At 34.8% G+C, this 21,660-nt stretch overlaps 3 protein-coding genes across 3 annotated transcripts in view; 2 read left to right on the top strand and 1 right to left on the bottom strand.

Annotated features, from left to right (window-relative positions):
* Positions 1-21,660, top strand: part of LOC111057883 (gastrula zinc finger protein XlCGF57.1-like) — a 178,240-nt gene that overhangs the window by 772 nt on the left and 155,808 nt on the right. The window lies entirely within an intron of this gene.
* Positions 132-21,660, bottom strand: part of LOC111045590 (gastrula zinc finger protein XlCGF57.1-like) — a 126,704-nt gene continuing 105,175 nt past the window's right edge. The window contains exons 8-9 of the mRNA XM_039440827.1: positions 4,340-4,408; positions 132-356 (exon numbers count right to left, since the gene is read on the bottom strand). Of these exons, the coding sequence (XP_039296761.1) occupies positions 147-356; positions 4,340-4,408 (279 nt within the window). The 3' untranslated portion in view covers positions 132-146. The remainder of the gene's footprint in view (positions 357-4,339; positions 4,409-21,660) is intronic.
* The window catches only part of LOC120354281 (transcriptional repressor CTCF-like), a 170,828-nt gene continuing 164,345 nt past the window's right edge, over positions 15,178-21,660 (top strand). The window contains exons 1-2 of the mRNA XM_039441185.1: positions 15,178-15,183; positions 16,050-16,053. The gene's annotated coding sequence lies outside the window, so the exon portion shown is untranslated. The remainder of the gene's footprint in view (positions 15,184-16,049; positions 16,054-21,660) is intronic.

Consider the following 21,660-nt stretch of genomic DNA (forward strand, 5'->3'; position numbering starts at 1 on the left):
TTTTTTAAATGGTGAAATAAATGATTTGATTTGTTCTGAGCATGATTTACATGAGGAAAACATCCCATTCAGGAGTATGATTAACACAGGAGTTTTCATTGGAAAATATTAAGCAACTTCATGTAAGAAAGCTGCACACTATCTAATCACCCAAGCAAAGCATATAGACCTTGACTAATCAAGAATTGAGGACTAAAAGAATGAATCTCACCATATGCCTCCTCTTTAATGAAAATCATGTTGTAGCCAGGGATTAGATAATGTTGTTGGCTGCAATCATCATCCACTGCAGCTGGTTGCTGGCTGTTATCATCCTCCTCCTCCTCCTCCTCCTTTTTAACAGTAACTGTCGCCATCTGCAACACATACACATTCACAATCAATAAAAGGACTATAATATTATAAGCTACTATTTTTATATTTTCATAGAACAAGTTTATTGTGAGGTTCTTTAAGCATGAGTTGGATATAACTTGAGATATAAGCAAGCAGGAGCATGTTTTTGAAACACCCTCACAAGTGCTTCATAAACCAGATAAAACTGCAATATAGAAAAATCACTTCACTTATATGGGCTACTTTATTCAAATTAATAAAAACAATGTAAAACTTGTAGTACTCTTTTATAAAAACATCTGTTGAAATGTTTCAATGTTTTAATAAGGGTACTGTTTTAAAAGGGTACTACAAGTTTTTATATGGTTTTTATTAATCTGCAATATACAATATTTCATTCAGGACCACTTATGAAATATTACATTGGTGATTTGCTGTTAGGTTGGAAATCCACCCAATAGCAGCCTATATGGTAGTGTCACAACACAAAATGCCTATTTTGTAATGAGACGGCGATTAGGGCTTTAGGCGCTCTCTTATCAGAGATTCGCCTGAACGATCTCTTACCAATTTGGTAGAGGGTTAGTGGGGAGGATATTTTTAATATTCTTTCCGAAGAATGGACATTGATATGTCCAAAGCTCCGCCAATTTATGTAGATGCATAACAATATAATTATCCATAGTTATTATATTACAAATTACTTTTTCATATCATATACTTTCAATAATTATTTTCTTAGTCTATATTATGTAAATTCATCTATAATTTTGCTGTATTTTAAGCTATTGTATATAAGTGTATAAGCCAGTATATATTGTAATCTACATAAATAAAGTACTCAATCAATCAATCAAACCAATGGGAGATCCTAGGTCTTGAGTCAGCGCAGTAGACACTTACACCCCTACTTGACTCTCTGCTGAAGGTAAGAGTAGTCTAGTCTATCCCGGGCGGTTGAACGAGTTAGGTCTAGTCTATCCCGGGCGGTTGGACGAATTAGGTGAGTGTAGTCACCTCTACTAGTACCGTTACTGTAGATAGTGGTCATAGTCGCGTCGGTGCAGGTAGATAGGCCGGGTAATAATGCGTCGGGTTAATAGTTGCCTGAATCTCTGGCTTGTGCGGAATCTCTTAGGCGTGGAAGTCATGGGCCCTGGTACTACAGGAGTAGGCTAGTGCAACGCAATACATCTTGTAAGGAGATTTGCCTTGTAAGGTCCGAAAGACGTGGGCTCAACCAGTTGGAACTAGTTGGGGCATGTCCGTGACATAGGCTAACGCGCTGCAAGGCCACGATCATATACAGGATGATTCATAATTATGGTAAAATAATTTAATACGTGATAGTAGAGGTGAAAATAAGAAAAAAAGTTCTTATAAACATATATCCATAAACGCTTCATTAGCAAGCTATAGCCTACAGGGTGAAAGTATTCGCCCGGAATTCAGTTCCTCTGGTGAAATACACCGATGCTGAATTGTTTGGGGACTAGTTTTTGAAAAACTTATGCTGGATTCATATGGAAAAATATCTGAAAAATTGAATAAAACTAGTCTGGAAGCTGTAATGTGAGAAGTTTTTGAGAAAAACGTTGAAATATGCAAAAAATCTAGGTATAAAAACACAGACTTCTACGTTTGATGCCCAATAACTTTCTTTAATGACCAGTAAACAAATAATTTTTCACAATAAGAATTGTAGAGAATTTAATTCTGAAAAGAATTATGTAAGCTGTGTAAACTAGATTTCAATAAAAGTTGAATAAAATGTATTCTTATGTAGTACATTACACCACAAAAATTTGCTGTTTTATTTGCAATCAGCTACAACCTATGAGTTATTAGTTCTCTCCTCATAAAACAGCAAATTTTTGTGGTGTAATGTACTACATAAGAATACATTTTATTCAACTTTTATTGAAATCTAGTTTACACAGCTTACATAATTCTTTTCAGAATTAAATTCTCTACAATTCTTATTGTGAAAAATTATTTGTTTACTGGTCATTAAAGAAAGTTATTGGGCATCAAACGTAGAAGTCTGTGTTTTTCTACTTAGATTTTTTGCATATTTCAACGTTTTTCTCAAAAACTACTCACATTACAGCTTCCAGACTAGTTTTATTCAATTTTTCAGATATTTTTCCATATGAATCCAGCATAAGTTTTTTTAAAAACTATTCCCCAAACAATTCAGCATCGGTGTATTTTACCAGAGGAACTGAATTCCGGGCGAAAACTATCACCCTGCATAGCTCGCTAATGAAGCGTTTCTGGATATATGTTTATAAGACTTTTCTTCTTATTTTCACCTCTACTATCACGTATTAAATTATTTTACCATACTTTTGAATCACCCTGTATACAGCTATAAGGCGCGCGTGAAGCTGTATCGTGATACGGTAACCCGGGTCCACTGCTCGAACGGGGACAGCCGACTTTCTCGTGGACAACTGGACGAATTCCAGTTACCAGGTACGCGAGGGTGCGGGATGCACTCTGTATAGCCGCGCAGTAGACTCGCGCAGGGCCAGTGGGTATCGCGGCTATTAAAGGAAGTAAGTACACCCCCTTTCTACACCATTTTCCATCCTCTTTTACCCTTTCCCCCTCTGAATTGCCCGATATACTACTTTGTGTATCCACTCTTCATCCTTATCACACTAATCTATTTACCGCACACCTCCGTGGCTTCAGCAGGCCCTTGCCTTTCAGGCGCGGGACAGCTAAAGTCGAAACCTCCACCTTCCTATCCGTCGACCGCCGCTCCGCGGCAGCGCTCAGACAGTCCTAGGTCACAGACCAACTCTATCCTTCCCGAAGCGGGGAAGCGTTGCGACCTCTTCAGCTCGACTTCATCCCCCACTTCTGTAAACACCTGGACGTTGGGAACTCCTTTGGGGGCCTTTGTGACCTCCAAACCCTTGCTAATTCCCCCCTTGGTCTATATCCTTTCTTTTCACACCTAGAGCAAGGCCCCTACGATCAGGCTAGCTCAGCTGTGATCCGGCAAGGCTTGGCTATTTGCGCCCGACCAGAGTGGGGCGCCCACTTTCTATTCTCCCCCAATAACCTTTCCCCGGGACTGCGCCCATGGCCATGTTATATGCAGCATGACTGCAGGCCCATTCCTACTCTCTGTTATCGGGCACACCTATCCCAGAACTAGGTTATCCTTCTCAGCTTATTAACCTTTTTCCCATCCTAGAGCAGCAGGAGTCACCAGCTTCACGAGTCGAAGCAGGGTCGAACTCTTCAGCCACTCACCTCCTTAAACAACATGTTACCTCAGCGGCGGAATTGCCGCGCCCACAGGCAACTCTTTCAGCCATCCGCTAGGGTGTTTCGGCGGCGCGCAAAGCCCGCGGTCACCTCAAAGTTACTTGCTTGCTCACCCCGTTTCCCTTCTGAGTCAAACCGGCCTGGAGCAACACCAGGAGATCTGCAAGATCGAGGTGTGGGCCAAAGTCTTGTCAGAGTAGAAAAGCTGATATAACAGTAAGTAGGTGGATGACTATTTTATTATGTGAGATAAAAATAAAATGTGAAGGAGAAAAAGGTGCTGTATTTACCTCTTTGAAATAAAGGTAGGTCTATAATTTGTTCTGAATTATCTGCAAATCATTGATGAAAGTGCTATGTATAGTAGTACCTACTATAGAAGGTGATGGAGAAGAAATGTGGCAACTATGAGGTCCCATCATTCCCTCTCACTTAATAGCTTAAATCACACTATAGGAGTGATTCCCAGGCTGGCAAATAATTTTTGGATATTGGCTCTCATCAAATGTCCTTCTACTGTTTAATCTGTTTGCCAGTATTTGCAGTACCACATGTATTTGGGATGGCTGTCAACCATTACAGCATGCAATTTGGATTTTTTTTCAATAATTATTAATAAAATATTGAATGAAATGATTAATTGAAAAAAAATAATAAAATAATTATTATTAAGTATTACTACAGTAATATATTTTTCTAGTAAAGATAAAACACATGCCTGATTGGAGGTTGGTTGTGGCTCTTCTTTGATGTGATTAGTTTCACATTCTTCTCTCTCAATCTTTACCTGTGAACAAAAGAAATGTCTTGTGTCATTTGAAAGCTGAATTGAGATTCAGGTTATGAATTTTCCAACTTTTCTTTCATTGGAAAATCAACAAAAACCAATGAAATGAGCTCAATACTTTCCTAGCTCAATTGTCATTGCTACATCGTTTGTAGGCTTTATAGAATACAATCAACTACCATATTATTTAATCTCAATCAAAAAATACTAATTATTAAATAAAACTAAATAGCTTATATTCTGAAGCTTATAATTTGAAGTATATGAGGAATAATTTATCAATGTCCAGAAAAATCAACAATAATTAATATTATTATATCAGAGATGACTGGTATCACAGGTACCTACTATAAAAGAAACTCAGAGACATAGCAAGAAATCCATTCTATCATGTCCACTGATTTTAAAGTTTGAATTCACAATGAAAATGAGTGAAGATGATCATTTAAAGAATTGGAATTTGTTACTCATTGAACTTGAATGTGAAGGCGGCCATGAAATGTGATGCACAGTTATGCAACAATACAATTCTGAAATTGTGACTTCAAGCACAAATAATAGTTCATGTGCTGAAAGTTGATTTATGGGGAGCATAAGTTAATTATACATTTTTCTTACTAGAAATCCTCAATGCAATGAGAATTATTCATATAGTTTTGTAATGTTTACCCATAGAACAGCATAAGTCACACCTGCTTATTCAAATATGTATAATTTGAAATATTTATTATCTGAAATCTGTTTTCTTGACTTGATGTTGGTGATCCATCTTTGAGTCTTTCAATGACCACTTTTGCTATTTTCTTGCCTGGAATATAATTGATTGGAAGAATTGACATTTTTCAGTTATTAAAATCAGATGTATTTGGATGACTTGAATCACAGCTAGCTACTATTACTATCTTCTATGATTTTATCAAGCTTCAATAATCTTTGACACAGCTATCCACTATCTTCTATGATGGAAGTTGTAGAACAGGAAAATTGACAACAATGCTGTTCTATAAAATCAACTGACTTTTGGATGTGAATCTCACTACAGTCACACAATACAAAACAGTGAAGAAAACGTACAGTCATAAAATAATTTCTCTCCACCTACTGTCTAAAGTACTTACATACTCTACTCCCTTAACATAATGATTGTAGAATGTCACTTTTTCGCCCTTGAGTATAAAAAACTAGAGACTCTCAAGCCCAAGGGAGGAAAAGTAACTCCATTCAAATAACATGTGAAGCATCTCTATTTTAAAAGCTTACATTGGGGATATGGTGGAAGGTCAAAGCTTAGATGAGAAACCATGTAGAGTTATCATTGTAGCAAACTGAACTCAATAACTCAACCAGAAATTTGAACAACTTATGAAATATTATGTTTAAATGCTATACTTCTTACATAATGTACTTGATATAACCCTAAGTATAGAAAAGATGTATAGGACTACATATTGTTCAAATATTTCATGTTATACATAATACCAGCCAATGAAAATTTTTCATCAACTACTGTAATCAAATCTGGACGCTTCGGCTATTTTTTTTAAAGCTAATCATTGTAACAACTTTTGCTGATATATAGAATTAACTTATCGCACCTGGCAGCTGAGCTCAAAGTTCTTAATTTTTTTAGGTTATGTAGTAAGTTGCAAAACATTCTCACCTGTCACATACGTTTTATGAATGATTTTATTTGCCGATTTTTAAAAAAGAATGTGGAGGAAAAATGTTGTGTACATCACAAGTGGAAAATGCTTTTTCTTCCTTAGAAAAGTTGTTGTCAAAGGCGAAAAAACTGTATTTTACACTCTAGATATACAAATAAAGATTAAAATTGTAGCAGATATTGAATTTGATAAATTCATATTGATATTGTAGAAACTTCATGATTTAAAATAAGATTTCTCAAAAGAACAGTTTATGTTAAAATTTGGTTTGTCATTAGGGATCTGAATAATGAATATTTATTCATTCTATTAGCAATGTGGTTATATATTATGGAAACATTTTGATATTGAATAAAGCTACAAGAACTGAGCCACTCCATCAAAGTAGATAGTAATGAGTAAATAATTGGAACCCAAATATACATTGTCAGGGCCGCCCCGAGGTTAATAGGCGCCTGGGGCAAGATTTTGATATGCGCCCCCCCCCAAAGTATAGCGCGGTGAGGTAGTATTTAAAAGTAAAGCTACAATGCTCTTCCAGGAGGAGAACTTCCATTATGGGCTGCATCCTCTCCTTGATAATCATGCTATAGATTTTGTAAGCAGTGTTTAGCAAGCTGATTTCTCTATAGTTGTCACAGGAACTTCTTAGTCCAGTTAATATGGACATAAAAAAAGAGGTGTGCTTGCAATTTATATTTTAGTTATGATTTTTAAATATATTTTTTGGATACATGAGAGAAGACCGGAACAAATAGTCCAGAACCTCGTATTTTCAGCTCATTTTCCAGTTTTCAGCTTTTTCTGCCAAATACAGTGATGTGACGGAAAAGTTTCCTCCAGCCATTGTTTTAGATTATAAAATGAGATCATTCGCAACTATCTATCTCCAATAAGTAATGAGTTATGATTTTTTAAAAAATGAGTGGAATTCAAAGAAAAAATCAACCTGTATCCTGATCTTAGATTTTAGAACACAAAAATACGCCCAGAGGGACTTTGAATTATACATTTAACTAATTGGTAAAAATCGGAAGATATTGTTGATAAAAAATTAAAACTCATCAAGATTAAATTTTGTTTTTAAATTTTACTCATTTTTGAAAAATCATAACTCAGTACTTATTGGAGATGGATATAGATAGTTGCGAATGATCTCATTTTATTCAGAATTTTATAATCTAAAACAAAGGCTGGAGCAAATTTTTACATCCGATTACTGGATTTGGCAGAAATAGCTGAAAACTGGAAAATGAACTGAAAATACGAGGTTTTTGGGCCACTCTGTATGTAGCACAAGAGAATTTTGAATGAAGAAATTGGTTCTGGACTTTTTTCATGTATCCAAATAATATATTAAAAATCTGGTGAGGCGCACTCACACAAATTTCCTTGCCGTTATAAAAATTGATCACCTTACGCTAGTGTTCTCGCGCATCCCAAGTCTACTATTCAAATACATGAGACAGCTGGTGATAGGACAATAATGCTGGAGACACACGAAATCTGCTACTTCGTAGTGAATGATTTAATAGAACCAACAGTTGCCAACAGTTTGCAATTTAATAATCACATTTTCTCGAATTTCAAGCTTATTTTCAATTTTAGGTGAACATGTTACTGGACATTAATTGTAGAGATTTTCATGCTTAATCTTCTCCACTTGGATTTTTTTTGTTTAAATTGTATATGAAGGCTGATAATTGAGAATCTAAAATCAAACTTCGCCAAAATCAATACCCAAAAACCACTTTTTCGGACTCAGGGGACCTTGAAACGTATAGAAATTTAGAAATTGGGGTACCTTAATTTTTTTGGAAAGCAATACTTTCCTTACCTACGGTAATAGGGCAAGGAAAGTAAAAAATCAGAACTACAATATAAATTGCAAGCACTAATGTATATAGTGACTGGACTATATCTCCCTTCTTGAAAAGAGATTTGACTGTAGCCACTTTCCAAACTTCTGGGATCCTCAATAATTATTGTCTCCAGCACATATCAAATGGAGGAAGTGAAGTTTGATGAAGAGTTCCCTATGCTTGAACAGCTCCATATTTAAACCATCCGGTCCAGCTTGTCTTATTTTATACTCTTTTCTCACCTTGTATTCTGCAGGCTAAAACCTATTTAATTTTAAATTTCCGTTGATATTCCTAAATTGAAATATGTTGAATTTATTTTAAATTGAAAAATTTTCAATTTAGAAATACCAATGGAAATTTAAAAATAAATAGGTTTTAGCCTGCAGAATACAAGGTTAGAAAAGAGTATAAAATAAGAAGTTTTATCACCCAGCATTGGACAATGAAGCGACCAATGACGACTTGCAGGTTGCAGGGGCAGTGGGCGCGCACAGGCTCACTCAATGACTGGAAAAATATACACCTATGCTATGCGTAGAGTGACTGTATTTTACCAAAGTTTTTATTGTTTATGCCACAATTAACACCACACATATAAGTAATGAGTTATACATAGAAATGGATTGATAAGAAAATGGTTCAAGACCTTTAACGTGAAGGTGAAATAAAGGTACTTGAACCGAAAATGTCGGGGCGCTAATCATCATACGACCGCGGCGCCCCCCTAGCCGCGGCGCCCGGGGCGACCGCCCCGGTCGCTCCACCCTTTAAGCGGCCCTGTACATTGTAATGAACTTACAAATATGGTATTCCATAGTCTGGAAAACTGCAGTTGACTCTGGAAACAATCATATAGATATATTTATTTATTTATATTATTTATAACATTTCTCAATTATTGCTCATATAGGGCGAAGTACTGTATTACCATATACCATTTTTCTAGATTCACTAACTAGAGTGCCCCCTGGGCTGGATAATCTGCCCAAAATGCAACTAATATTATGTTAGCATTCTTATTGTAAGCAGTGGAAAGTCAAGAGAATTAGTTAAATATTTCATGTAGGCCTACATAATCAGAAATATAGTATAAATTTACTAGTAAGTAGCTTTTAGATGGCTAAATGCTGGTATTATTTAAAATGTTTTGATTATTGCAAAGCTAAAAACTTGCATCTTACAACATGGCCTGGTTGCACAAAAGAACGATTAATTTTAGGAGAACCAATTGGAGAAGGCCTTTTTGATAAGACGGCTTCTCTGATTGGTTCTCGTGGAGTTTATTTATTTATTTAGTCATTCAAAATTATACAACTTACAGTTAAGTACCACAAGCTTCATGTCCAAAACAGTTCCAATTCTAATTCATATAACAGTCCAAAGGAACTAATCACGATAAAAATTGAACTGGCTTTTGTGCAAAAGTTCATCTGTTGAAAAATGTTTAGAATTCTTGGGAAGATTTAGAGAAACAGGATTTGTAGATGCTGTGATCTCCGCAAAAGAAGAAGCTGCTAAACTTGGGATTGAACCTATCTTTCCTCAGAAAAGGTTACGAAAACACAAACGCGTTTTTTCATATGAGTCTTCTGAAGAAGTCCATACGTCACCAGAAGAAACCTTCAAGAGGGATGTATTTCTGACCTTGGTGGATAATGTTTCGAATTCACTTGAAAAGAGATCAATTGCTTTGAAGAGTCATGAAAAAATTTGGGGATTTTTGAGCAACATTGCACAATTGCCACAAAAAGAGGCATTGAAACAAAAATGTGTTGATCTTGAAAATAACTTATATGACAATGAAAATGGCGTATCTGATATTAATGCCAATGAACTGTACCATGAACTTCAACACGTTGGATCCATTTTGAATGATAAGAAAAATGTGACGCCCAAAGAAGTATTGAATTTGATTAAAAAGTCCAACAGCAAAGACATGTTCACAAACTTGTGGGTTGCATTAAGAATTTTACTAACAATTCCCGTAACAGTGGCTAGTGCCGAACATAGTTTTAGCAAACTCAAACTTATAAAAACTTATTTGCGCTCTACAATGGCACAAGAAAGGCTTAATTCACTCGCGATACTTTCGATTGAGAATGAAATTGCAAAGGAACTCGACTTTGAAGAGATTTTAAAAACATTTGCTTATAACAAATCCAGAAGAACATATTTTAGCGTTTGAAGTTTTGAGTTTTAATGTACAGTACCTACCTACTGAAAAGGCGAGACAATTTAACAATCCTAGAAGGAAATATCAAAACTGCTGACTGTGTATAAATAATAATTAGTTTGTTTTACTTTGTACATTGTGATAGTAAATATGATAACAAGTGGTGAGTGGGTGATCCGTTATGCCATCAAGCTGGACAAAATGGAATAAAAAATTAATAAATAATTCACTGGAGATTCCCATAAATTCACTGGAAATTCACCGGAATTCGCTGTCCTGAAGATCGTTGCTCTCCTGCCCCAGTTATTTCGTAAGTAAAATTAAATCAAAATCATTTATTGTAAGTTAATAATGTCTTCACAAAAACAAAATTCTCTCACAACAACAAGTACAATAAATTATAAATAATAAGATCATTATAAAACAACTAGTAACTGAATTGAAAACAATAAATTTTTCTTCAAGTCCATAGAACTGTTATGAAGGTAAACTTGGCAAATTTAACCGTTTGAACAGAAAAACTGAGTCAACTATGCTTAAGAATCTGTACAAAAAGTACTCAAATTCCTCACTAACCTGATAAATTCATTTATTGTAAAATAAATAACATATAATAGCATACAAAAATATTTGCTAGTATAGCAGTAAAATGGGTTTGGTAATTGGTGAAAAACGTTCATTCCATTCACCGAATCACATCTCACCCTTACATTCAAACATGAACATAGTATGTAAGCTGTAGCAGACAGCGTGGTGGTAGACATTTAAAAACGTAGGGATAGTTATAGTTGTGGGGGGGGGCGCCGCGGTTGTTCTCGCCTCGGGGCGCTACAAACGACGCGACGGCCCTGCTACTATTAATACCTACTATTACTTAATAGTAGGTATTGCCCCTATTCCCAAAGACCTTAAAGATGTATCTCTTTAAGAGCAATGTTATAATTCGGAAAAAGGGCTGAAACAGGCACTTCGTTCTAGCGTGTTTCGGACGCTATTTTCCAACCGATAATCATGAAAATGGTACCAAATTGTTCAGAAAGATTTGGACATCTGGCGCCGTACCGCCAAATTCCAATTTTCCAACTATAAAATGACTTTAAAATTTGATGAACTTGGAGAAAATTTGGCAAAGTTTGACGTTCAATAGGAAAAAATGATAAGTGATATCAAAATTTGGCGGTACGGCGCCAGATGTCCAAATCTTTCTGAACAATTTGGTACCATTTTCATGATTATCGGTTGGAAAATAGCGTCCGAAACACGCTAGAACAAAGTACCTGCAAAGAACTCGCAATCGAGAAAGCTTCAATTCCCTACTAGCCTTTCGAAAAAGTGTGGTCGAACTCACTAACACAGTCCCAACTGCTATGATTATACAGTACACACACTCACACCGGAAAACTGGTTTTCGGTTGTGGAAACAATTGATTGTTTTTGTTCAATGAGATATTGCCCGTCTTCTTGTCTGCGCTATTGTGTTTTATGTTATATACTATATTCATATAATATGCTCTATTATTCTATATGTTTATACAGTAGTTTGACATTTATATTATTATTTATTCCCATTTCATTTCAATATCACATGAAATCTGTACTATATTCTATTTGTACAGCTATTTTGGAGACATGGTTCATTCTTCTCTCATCGAATTCTTTATTATCCATGTTGGGCCATGCATGGCAATTCAAATTCAACCCAAGAACTTTACATGATACTACCCGGGAAAAATTTAGTTTTGGAGAGATCAAGTTTTACATGTTTTTTTCTTATACTGTAATTAGAAAACAACCAATCATTCCTAAATTCTCGAGAAAAAGTAAGTTATTGGATAATATGAATGAATAATAGTTCATGCTTCAACGAAAATTTCTGCAATAAAAAAAATACTTTTAGTATACTGCAAGATTTCCAAGATAAGCCAATTCTCTGTTCACTTTTTTTTCATTTACATTTACTTTCTTTGAAGTGGTAATAGGGTACAAGTATTCAATTGGAAGAAAGGTGAAATGCAAAAACTAATGTACAGTATAACACTGTACATTGTCATTGTCCACGAGATGTAACGTTGGGGGGGGGGGGGATTGAGCAGACTGCGTCCTTGTCATAGTAGTGAGGGGGGGTTTCCAATAGGGTCAATATTGTAACGACTGACGATCTTCTTGTTTGGAATGTTTTCTGAATCGTGCAGAATCACAAATACTTTGCTTCTGAATAAAATTATGCTTATATGAATCATAACTTTTTTTGGGTTTAGGCGCCTGCTGGCGCCTGCGCGGTAGATTCTATTAAATTCATAATTGACCAGAAATGAATTCGATTGTTTATAAAATAGAAAAATAGACAGTTATCAACTGTCCATTGTTCAGTTGTTTACAGGCCGTTGTACATGGTGATCTGCACTTGTTTTGGTGAATCGGGAATTAGGTACTTCTCGTAATATTTGCTACCGTATATTAGCCCAGTTCTGAATCGTGCTAATACAGTCACAAGTACTTTGCTTCTGAATAAAACTATGCTTATGAATCGTTGTAGCGTTATAATATTTAGCGTTGTTGTATGATTTGAATTTTTGTGCCCTGTTAATTATTTATTTATTTATTAGATTACCAAAAACAATATAATGATCGGGAAAGAAAAAACAGGTTATTGCCCAAAACTTTTTCAATTTCCTAATTCAGTTTCAAATTGTGCAAATATCATACATAGGTTATGTCCATTTCAATTTTCTACACCAAATCACAATCTGAGAGTATAGATTAGAATAAAACAAACAATTTTAAATTTTGATAGATTGATAGTAAAACTTTTGTAAAAACATAAAAAAACGTTAAATTCACAAAATAAAGAATAAAACCACTTAAATTTTGAGCTCGAAAGTATAACGTTCACCTTAGCTATATAACAGCTGTTTCATGTTATCATGGTTAATAAAAACCAATTAGATTGATTTGATTTATTATATTATTGGAATCATTTTTTGTTTGTGATTTTCCCTGATAATATACATAAATACATTGAAATATTTGATCATGTACTCCAAACAATATTATTACTGGAAAAATTAATTCCTATCTAGAATCAAAATAAATATATTTAAATCTCAAGAATGAAGAATCATGATTTTCATTTGTCTATGCATGAACCATTTTTATTAACAGCCTTCATCACTTACTGTATCTATATAATACTGGTCGTCAGGCTTGCTTCGCTTGCCATATCCGTTTAGCCTGACATTTAGTCTGTACCCCCGACTGGATCGTCGTAACATATTATGATAAAAATGCTCAAATGAAAAATGCAGGCGAGCGAAGCTAGCCTGCTGATCTCATTCTTGGACAATCCAGTCGGGGGTCCAGGGGCGGAGCCCCCTGGCTAGACGGACATGGCGAGCGAAGCGAGCCTGACGGCTAGTAGTAATATAATATTCCCAGGAATACCTCTGATTGAAGTAGCAGTACCCAATCAATTTTTCCGCGATAAATCAGGACCTCCTAAATAGGTATTTAGGAGGTACTGGATAAATTGGTATTTAGGAGGTCCTGGATAAATGCATTTCAATCTTCAACTTGGTGCCAACCTAACAAAGTCAACTCAACTTAATGCCAATCTGACAAAATTTTTAATTTAGTTACCAGAACAACTCTGTGGGTAGATGACACAAGTTGATAAGTCACATTTTTGAACATATTGAGTTATGCATATGGTTGTGTTCAGAAAAATTAGATCTATAAGATGGTATCTATATAATAAGAGAGAGTAGGGTTGTGTTTGTTCGTGTGTTCGTTTCAAAACATGTCAACTTGTGGATTGCATACCGGAAAAACGGGAATGATTTAGATTTCCAAATTTTGCACATAGATTCTAAAAATATCAATCTCGTGCACCTGGAAGCCCAAATTTTAATTTTCCTTTTAAATTTTTCAGATTTAATGTTTAAATTCCATTAATGGTACATTCGATTTCATTAAAAAATCACCAAATCATATGGTCGAAATTAAAAGAGGTACATCTGTTTCTATATTGCTTTCTACCTGAAAAACATAGTTTTGAAACTTCGTTTTCCTGATGCAATGTTTAGGCCTACACGTGGCATGGATTATTAATTTTTCAGCTAGAACAATTTTTGAGACAAATGCTAAATTAACGTCTACAGTTTCATCAATGCTGTATCGGCAATATGAAAACGCATGCAGTTAATATGTCTTTCAATGAAGGTGTTGTTATTTACATAAAGAAATTATATTCTTCCAGTTTTATTTGATTAAAATTTCAAAATTTTTCGAGCCCTGATAGAATGACTGACTCACTGTACATAGGCCTATTTTGAATTCTTCTAGATTTCATTACGTCAAGTTTCAAGAAAGACCCTTGCGAAGCACGGGTTACCTGCTAGTAACTAAATATGTTGTATAGCTGAGATATAGGCCTTGCTCAAGCCTGAAAATTTTTTTTTTTATTTTTTATAGTTGAGTCTTTATAGCATAAATATTCATGCCAAATTTCAGATCAATACAACATTTCGTTCTTGAGATAAAAATTTTTAAGTGAAAAAACAAAATGGCAGCTATAAGGATAACCGCTGAGTTTTGGACACTTCAAATATGACATTTGTAGTCTCCTAGCATCCAGGTACAATACCCTAAAATTCTCGACACTACTTCTGAAACACCCTGTATATATATATATATATATATATTATATATATATATATATATATTATATATATATATATATATATATATATATATAGATAGTGCACTCATATATTAATGAACTTGTATGTCGAATAGAAGAATTAGTCAAATGAAGTGTTATTTGATAACACTGTTGAAGCAATAGAATACAATCTATAGCCAGGCTACTCAAAAGCAGATCAATCATGTTAGAACAGCTGCAGAATGAGTAGACAATGCAGTGTATAATAATAATAATGGACTTTTCTAGGAAGAGAAGACTGATGTGAGCGTGAGTGCGCGTGTCAATTGTGATAGTGGTGGTACTGAAGTAATGAACTTCTTTCTCTAGAAAGAGAAGACTGATGTGTGAGAGAGCGCATCGATTGAGAGAGAGTAGAGCTATGAAGACCAATGTTTGTGAGCCAGCATGCTTTTTCACCCCGTTCCCCATCTCATCAGTTAAATTTACCTAGTACTACACTTTTTGAACAGCCTTCCTAGACATGCCTCTTAAGGTCTTTGGCAATTCCTGTTACGAATTAAACATGGGCAGCCATGACAGAGGGAGGCAAGAAGTGGCGGAAAATTTGAATGGCCCTATTGATATAATGGAAACTTGCATAAAATAAAAGGCGCAAATCAGTTACCTATATTTAATAAATACTACATTGAATTTTATCAAGAATTTTAAATATATGTATTACAGTTGTTTTGCATCCATAAAATTTACTGTTTGAAATGCTTTACTTGAAGCCTTGGTGAAATTAATGTAGTCTAAGTTACAGTGTTAATACTGCTTAGCCATACAAGTGCTCTAGTAAGTTGAAATGCCATACCGTAACTGCAAAATTATTATTTTAAAGATTGGATTATTTTTTATGTTATTTTGAGTAAGTAATTAAAAGAACTAGTTTATGAAGACGTTTCTTTGATATCAGCTTATGGTACTTATCCACATAACTCTAAGTTCATAACAAGAAGGCAAAATATGATAGTCAAAAAAATGACAAACTATTTTGTGGTCGCTATTAGACGGTAATATTTCTGTCATATGCAGATCATATCGTACGAAATCATATTTTTTCATATCATAGAACTATTACCGTCTATAGTGAGGTCCACGTTATAATGACAGTATTTGATCAAATTTGGTTTTACTACCCTTGTCTATCATTTGACAAAGCCGGTGGTACTATCCTTTTCTAGGTCCACAACGATGACAATTATGCTTTTGAGTGTAGAAATATAAATTAATGCAGAGAATCGGCATCGCTATTTTTCTATCTTTATCCACTGCCATTGTAACATGGACCACACTATAATACCGGCCTAACATATTATTATATGGGTAATATTATTATATTATGATCACATTAGGCCGGTGTTGTTTGATGTTAGGCCGGTAATAGTTCTATGATATGAAAAAATATGATTTCGTACAACTTATTTCATATGATCTGCATATTTAATATGACAGAAATATTACTGTCTATAGTGGGGTCCACGTTATAATGGCAGTGGATAAAAATAGAAGAATAGCAATGCCGATTCTCTGGAGTTGCTATAGAGCGTTGGAGCAGAGCGGTCGTGTTTTCGAGCAGTCTCAGATAAGATTATACTGTAGTTTAATGGATTGAATATTCTTGCTGGATTGTAGTCTAAAAACTAACCTCTTACTTGATCAAATACGTAATTTTATGTTTAACAGAGCTGTATATTCAAATCTATCATCTTAATTATATCAAATAATAAATCAGTAGCTTATTATTCAAACTTAATTCCTTATATCTCAATACCGAATATTTAATCAGAAGTTTAAATCGTTAGTTTTAATTTTTAATGGTAGCTTCAGTAGTATTATCTTACTAACATTACTAAATTTTCGTTTTATTAGAAGTAATATAATAAACCAACTATAAAAATGAATAATATAAATTCTAAATCTCTAAATTCTAAATCTCAACTTTTAAAATTTGAAATGTGTTAGAAAGTACTGAAACTCATACTATCCCTTTTAAAAATCCAGTAAATCCGAATCAATATAACTAGGCCATTTGGCAGACTGACTATTGTAATAAAATTGATATCATTCCTTTTCAAACCCGACTTCATTTCAGTCACGTTTTGGAGTGGAACTTTGTATATGTTGTTTTGTCGCTTTTTTGACGTTGTACAAGAACCGTACAGGCCGAAATGGATGTTAAATTGGCAAGCTGCTTTGTAGAATTCATGTAAACATTGCATCTTGTGGAAGTTGCTCGTGGCCTGGGCCGAGACAGGGCACGACCAACAATAAATAATCCAGTTCGATTAATTTTTTTCGCCTGATTATAACTATACTATACTTGAAATAATTTTTTTCTCCGGATCCATTGATTGTTGGATTGCAAGCGGTTTATTATCAAGGAGTGATATCATTGTTTGATGCTCAAGTAGAATTATCGTGATAGATAAGATTCTTGTTTTGTAAATTCAGTAAAGACCTACCGATATCTCACATTCCTTCATCCAAAGTAAACGATTTTATCTCTTTCTGCTTCCCAATCAATAGAATAAAGCATCTTCCTTACTATTTTTAAATATTCAAGTGGAAAAACATATAATATATAGCACTACTTAATTTTCATACATCAACTCATTTTACTGTACGTTTTCGTTAGATTAATAATAATTAATGAGTAGAGTAATAATGTAGATTATAATTATCCATCAGTAGAATTTAGCCGATAATAATAACTAATTAGTTATAATTATTAGCTCATCAGTAATTCAGTAGTAGAAGTTAATCTTAATTTTTCTTTTTATAGTTTCTATATAATTATATATTCCTAAAAATGAGTGCCATAAAAAATTCATAACCCAACAAAAAAAACCTGATATTGAGCTCAACGGTTTTAAATATCGACGAGATGGCAGACGTAATGACGGCCGCGTAGTTTGGCGTTGCTTGAAAAGCTCTTGTTCGGCGTCCATAAGAACGGACTCTGAGGAAGCCAAGGTGTACGGCGGGGTGTTAGGTACTCATAATCACTCCTCTATCATCACTTCATCCCCAAAAATATCGCCCAGCTCCTCAGGGAGCTCTTCACCACCATTTATTCAATCACCTTCAATTAGAACCCCCTTGAAGGCTCAGGACGAAACTGAACATTCAGCTGAATTATTAGACGAAGTTACACCCATCAAGTCGCCCTTCATATCTGCACAAGACGCGCAAGTATTGATGGATTCATCTAGATTATTGCAGAATACCCCCTCCTCTCCGAAAATCGAATTGAAAAACGCATCAGGTAAATCATCGCATACGAATAATCTTAGAAAAACGACTGAGGATTCTCCAGATCTTCTAAAACAAAGAGACGATTTAATATCCCACTTAATGAACCTTCAAATTGAGTTGGATTCTTCAAAGAAAGAAAGTGAATCCCAAATAAATCTACTACAGTTGCGGGTGAATGAGCTCGAAAATGAGACGAAAAATAATATTGAATTAGAACAACAAAACGTAGCTCTTTCTGCAAATATATCAGAATTAAAAATCACAATTGAGGTATTGGAATCAGATAATACTATTCTGAGGAGTAAATGTAAAACACTAGAGTTGGAAGCATACGATCTTAGAAACTTCTACTCTCCCGGTGAGATAGAAACTCTTATTACAGCAAACATAGAAACATTTGAAAGAAAAAACTCCTTCGATATCCTAAACGAAATTGCAAAAGATCACATCAATCCAAACATGTCTGATACAGTAAAATATAATAATTCAACATTCAGAAAAGGGAGAAAGAAAAACAGAAAACGGAGGGTATTGATACTGTCAGACAGTCACGGAAAAAATATTGGCTGGGATTTAAACAACGAAGTTAGAGATAAGGGATTTGAAGTGACCGTTTTTTCAAAACCGGGCGCCTCTTTCAACGGGGTAACTCATGATATCAAGGATTTAACTAGAGATTTTGGTAAGAAAGATAAGGTCATAATTCTAGCAGGTGGTAATGATGTGACTGATGGAATGGAGCAACCTAAAAACTTCGACTTTCAAAAAATATTGAACACAGCTAGTCATACTAATGTGACAATTTCAACTATACCATTCAGATACGATAGACCACTGATGAATGTAAATGTCTGTAAACTTAATTCATGGATACAAGGACAAATGAATGGTAGTGGAAACATTGAATTTCTGGATCTGAGCTATTTTGAAATAACAGATTATACCAGACACAGTCTACACCTGAATGTACACAAAGGAAAAAAAAAACTCATATGGCTTTTCAAGGATCATATAATCGGGACTTCGGTCGCCCCCACTAGCACCGCTGAAAAGAGACCAATCCATATTTCAACTATTGAAGAATTAAATAGAGAGTCTTTTTCATAGGCTGCAACATATTTCATGTAAACTGTCAGGGCCTTCCAAATTCAAAACTAGACTTAGAGTTGTTATTGACCGACGATAAAGCAAATTTCGATGTTCTCTGCTTTACAGAGCATTGGTTAAAAGATGAGGAGCTGACTGCATTTTCTCTACCCAAATATTTTCTCAAATCTCACTATAGCAGGAGCATTAGAGCGCGCGGTGGCTCATGTATTTTTGTACGAGGAAGATCTGTCACCAGCTGCAGCAATAGAGAGGATTTAACTAATCTTGGTTTTGAAAATTCATTCGAATTATCTGCGGTTGAAATAAAATTAAGGAATATGACAAAGAAAGTTATAATTTTATGTATTTATCTCACACCAAATTCTGATTTCAGCATATTCATTGAACGCCTTCGGTCCGCCCTTGCAAAAGCAACTAAAGATAAGCAAAAAATGCTGTTCTTATGTGGGGATTTCAACGTTGATTACTTATCAGAAAGTAACAACAAAACGTTACTTAGAAATTTACTTGAAACGTTTAAATTGTCGAAGATAAGTGAAGGACCAACACGAATTACCCAGAGATCAGCAACAGAAATTGATTATTTGATAACTAGTCATCCTCCGCTTTTATGTCACGTGCGTACCATTCCCTGTACTTTCACTGACCATGAGGCCGGTGCAGCGTCTATTTTGACGGAAAAACAAAAAGTAGAAAAAAATCAAGTTGAATTTTCCTCAAAAGCAAACAAAAAAACTTTTCGTCTAGTTAATGATAAAACGTTGTATTTTTAAATAAGAGCCTGCAAAAAGAAACTTGGAAGCCTGTGTATGACAGTAGAAACGTGGAGGAAATGTTCAACAATTTTATTGCAATTTATCTCAAACACTTTGATAGCTCAATTCCAAGACTAACATCGAAGAGTATAAAAGATAACAAGTTGAATTGGATAACTAAAGGTATAAGAGTATCTGGAAATAGATTGAAAACTTTGAACTTGTTAGTGAAAAGCTATTCTAACCGTAATATGATGTTTTCCATATTGACGCAAACAGGATTGGCCTATTTTAGTCTTGAGACTTATGTAAAAATTTATAAAAGTATTTATAGAAAGGTAATAGTAGGAGCCAAGAAAATTGCTGCAAACAACTATATAAATACGTCAATCAATAAAACAAAAGCTGTCTGGAGATTGGTCAAGTCGGAATCAGCTAAACTCTCAGAGCATCAAACAGAAATTAGTGTCTCCGATAGAAACGGATTCATAAGAACAGGGGAAAATGCGGCTAATTTATTAAACAGCTACTATGTAAATACTCCAGTCGAAATATCTCAAAATATAATAGACACTACAAATATTAACAACTATGAAAGATTTTTAAAAGATTCAGCTCCAAACCGTAGTGACTCTGAACCAGTAGAATTGAATAAATTTAAATTGATTGACCGTAAAGAAGTTTTTAAGTTAATAAGATCTCTATCAAACAAAAAATCATGCGACACATTTGGAATCTCTAACAGTTTGGTGAAACAAACAGCCTTAACAATTCTCAATCCTTTAACTTATATTTTCAATGAATCTCTGATCAGAGGAATTATACCGTCAAAACTTAAATTAGGTAAGGTGATTCCTCTATACAAAAAGGGTGACCGAAAAGATCCCGCAAATTTCAGACCTATTAGTAATCCACCCGTATTTTCAAAACTTTTAGAATATGCCGTTTTAGACAGACTGAGGACCCACTTACAAGAAACAGGTTTTTTAACACAACAACATTTCGGTTTCAGGCCAGGACTCTCAACATCCGACGCACTTTTCCACTACATAGATGGGGTGCTTTCGGCTGTAGATGAGGGTTATAAAGCATGCGGTCTTATCGCCGATTTATCAAAGGTGTTCGACCTAGTTAACATAGAGATATTGTTGAATAAGTTGCAATATTATAGATTAAGTGGGTCCGTGCTGAGCTGGTTTCATTCTTATTTCCAAGATAGATTTCAGAGAGTCGAGCTGGAGGGTCTCCATCAAGTTTATTATTCTCAATGGCTAAAAACAGGATCCGGCGTTCCTCAAGGGTCTGTGTTGGGCCCGGTCCTGTTTATCCTCTCTACATCAATGACTTGCCCGCTCATCTCGCTCCTTTCGAATGTATAATGTACGCCAATGATATAAGTGTCATGGTGAAAAGCAAAAACCAACAGAACATGAAGACCGATTGTGAGCTTGCTCTTGAAAAACTAGACACTTGGCTTAGAGCAAACATGTTATCTTTAAACTATAGAAAAACAAAAGAAATTAGCTTCAGGTCAGCTGAGAGAGCACCTTTAAGAATAAAAAACCAAGAAATTGAATGTGTTGAAAATATCAAGGTGTTGGGTGTAGTTATCGATGACGGACTGTCCTGGAGGCCTCACATAGACCATCTGCAAAAGAAACTAAACTCTGCTGTTTTTGTGATTCGGAGCGTAAAACCTTTGTTAAATATTAAGAATTTGAAAAG

Source organism: Nilaparvata lugens, chromosome 14 (assembly GCF_014356525.2).
Source record: "Nilaparvata lugens isolate BPH chromosome 14, ASM1435652v1, whole genome shotgun sequence".
NCBI lineage: Eukaryota > Metazoa > Arthropoda > Insecta > Hemiptera > Delphacidae > Nilaparvata > Nilaparvata lugens.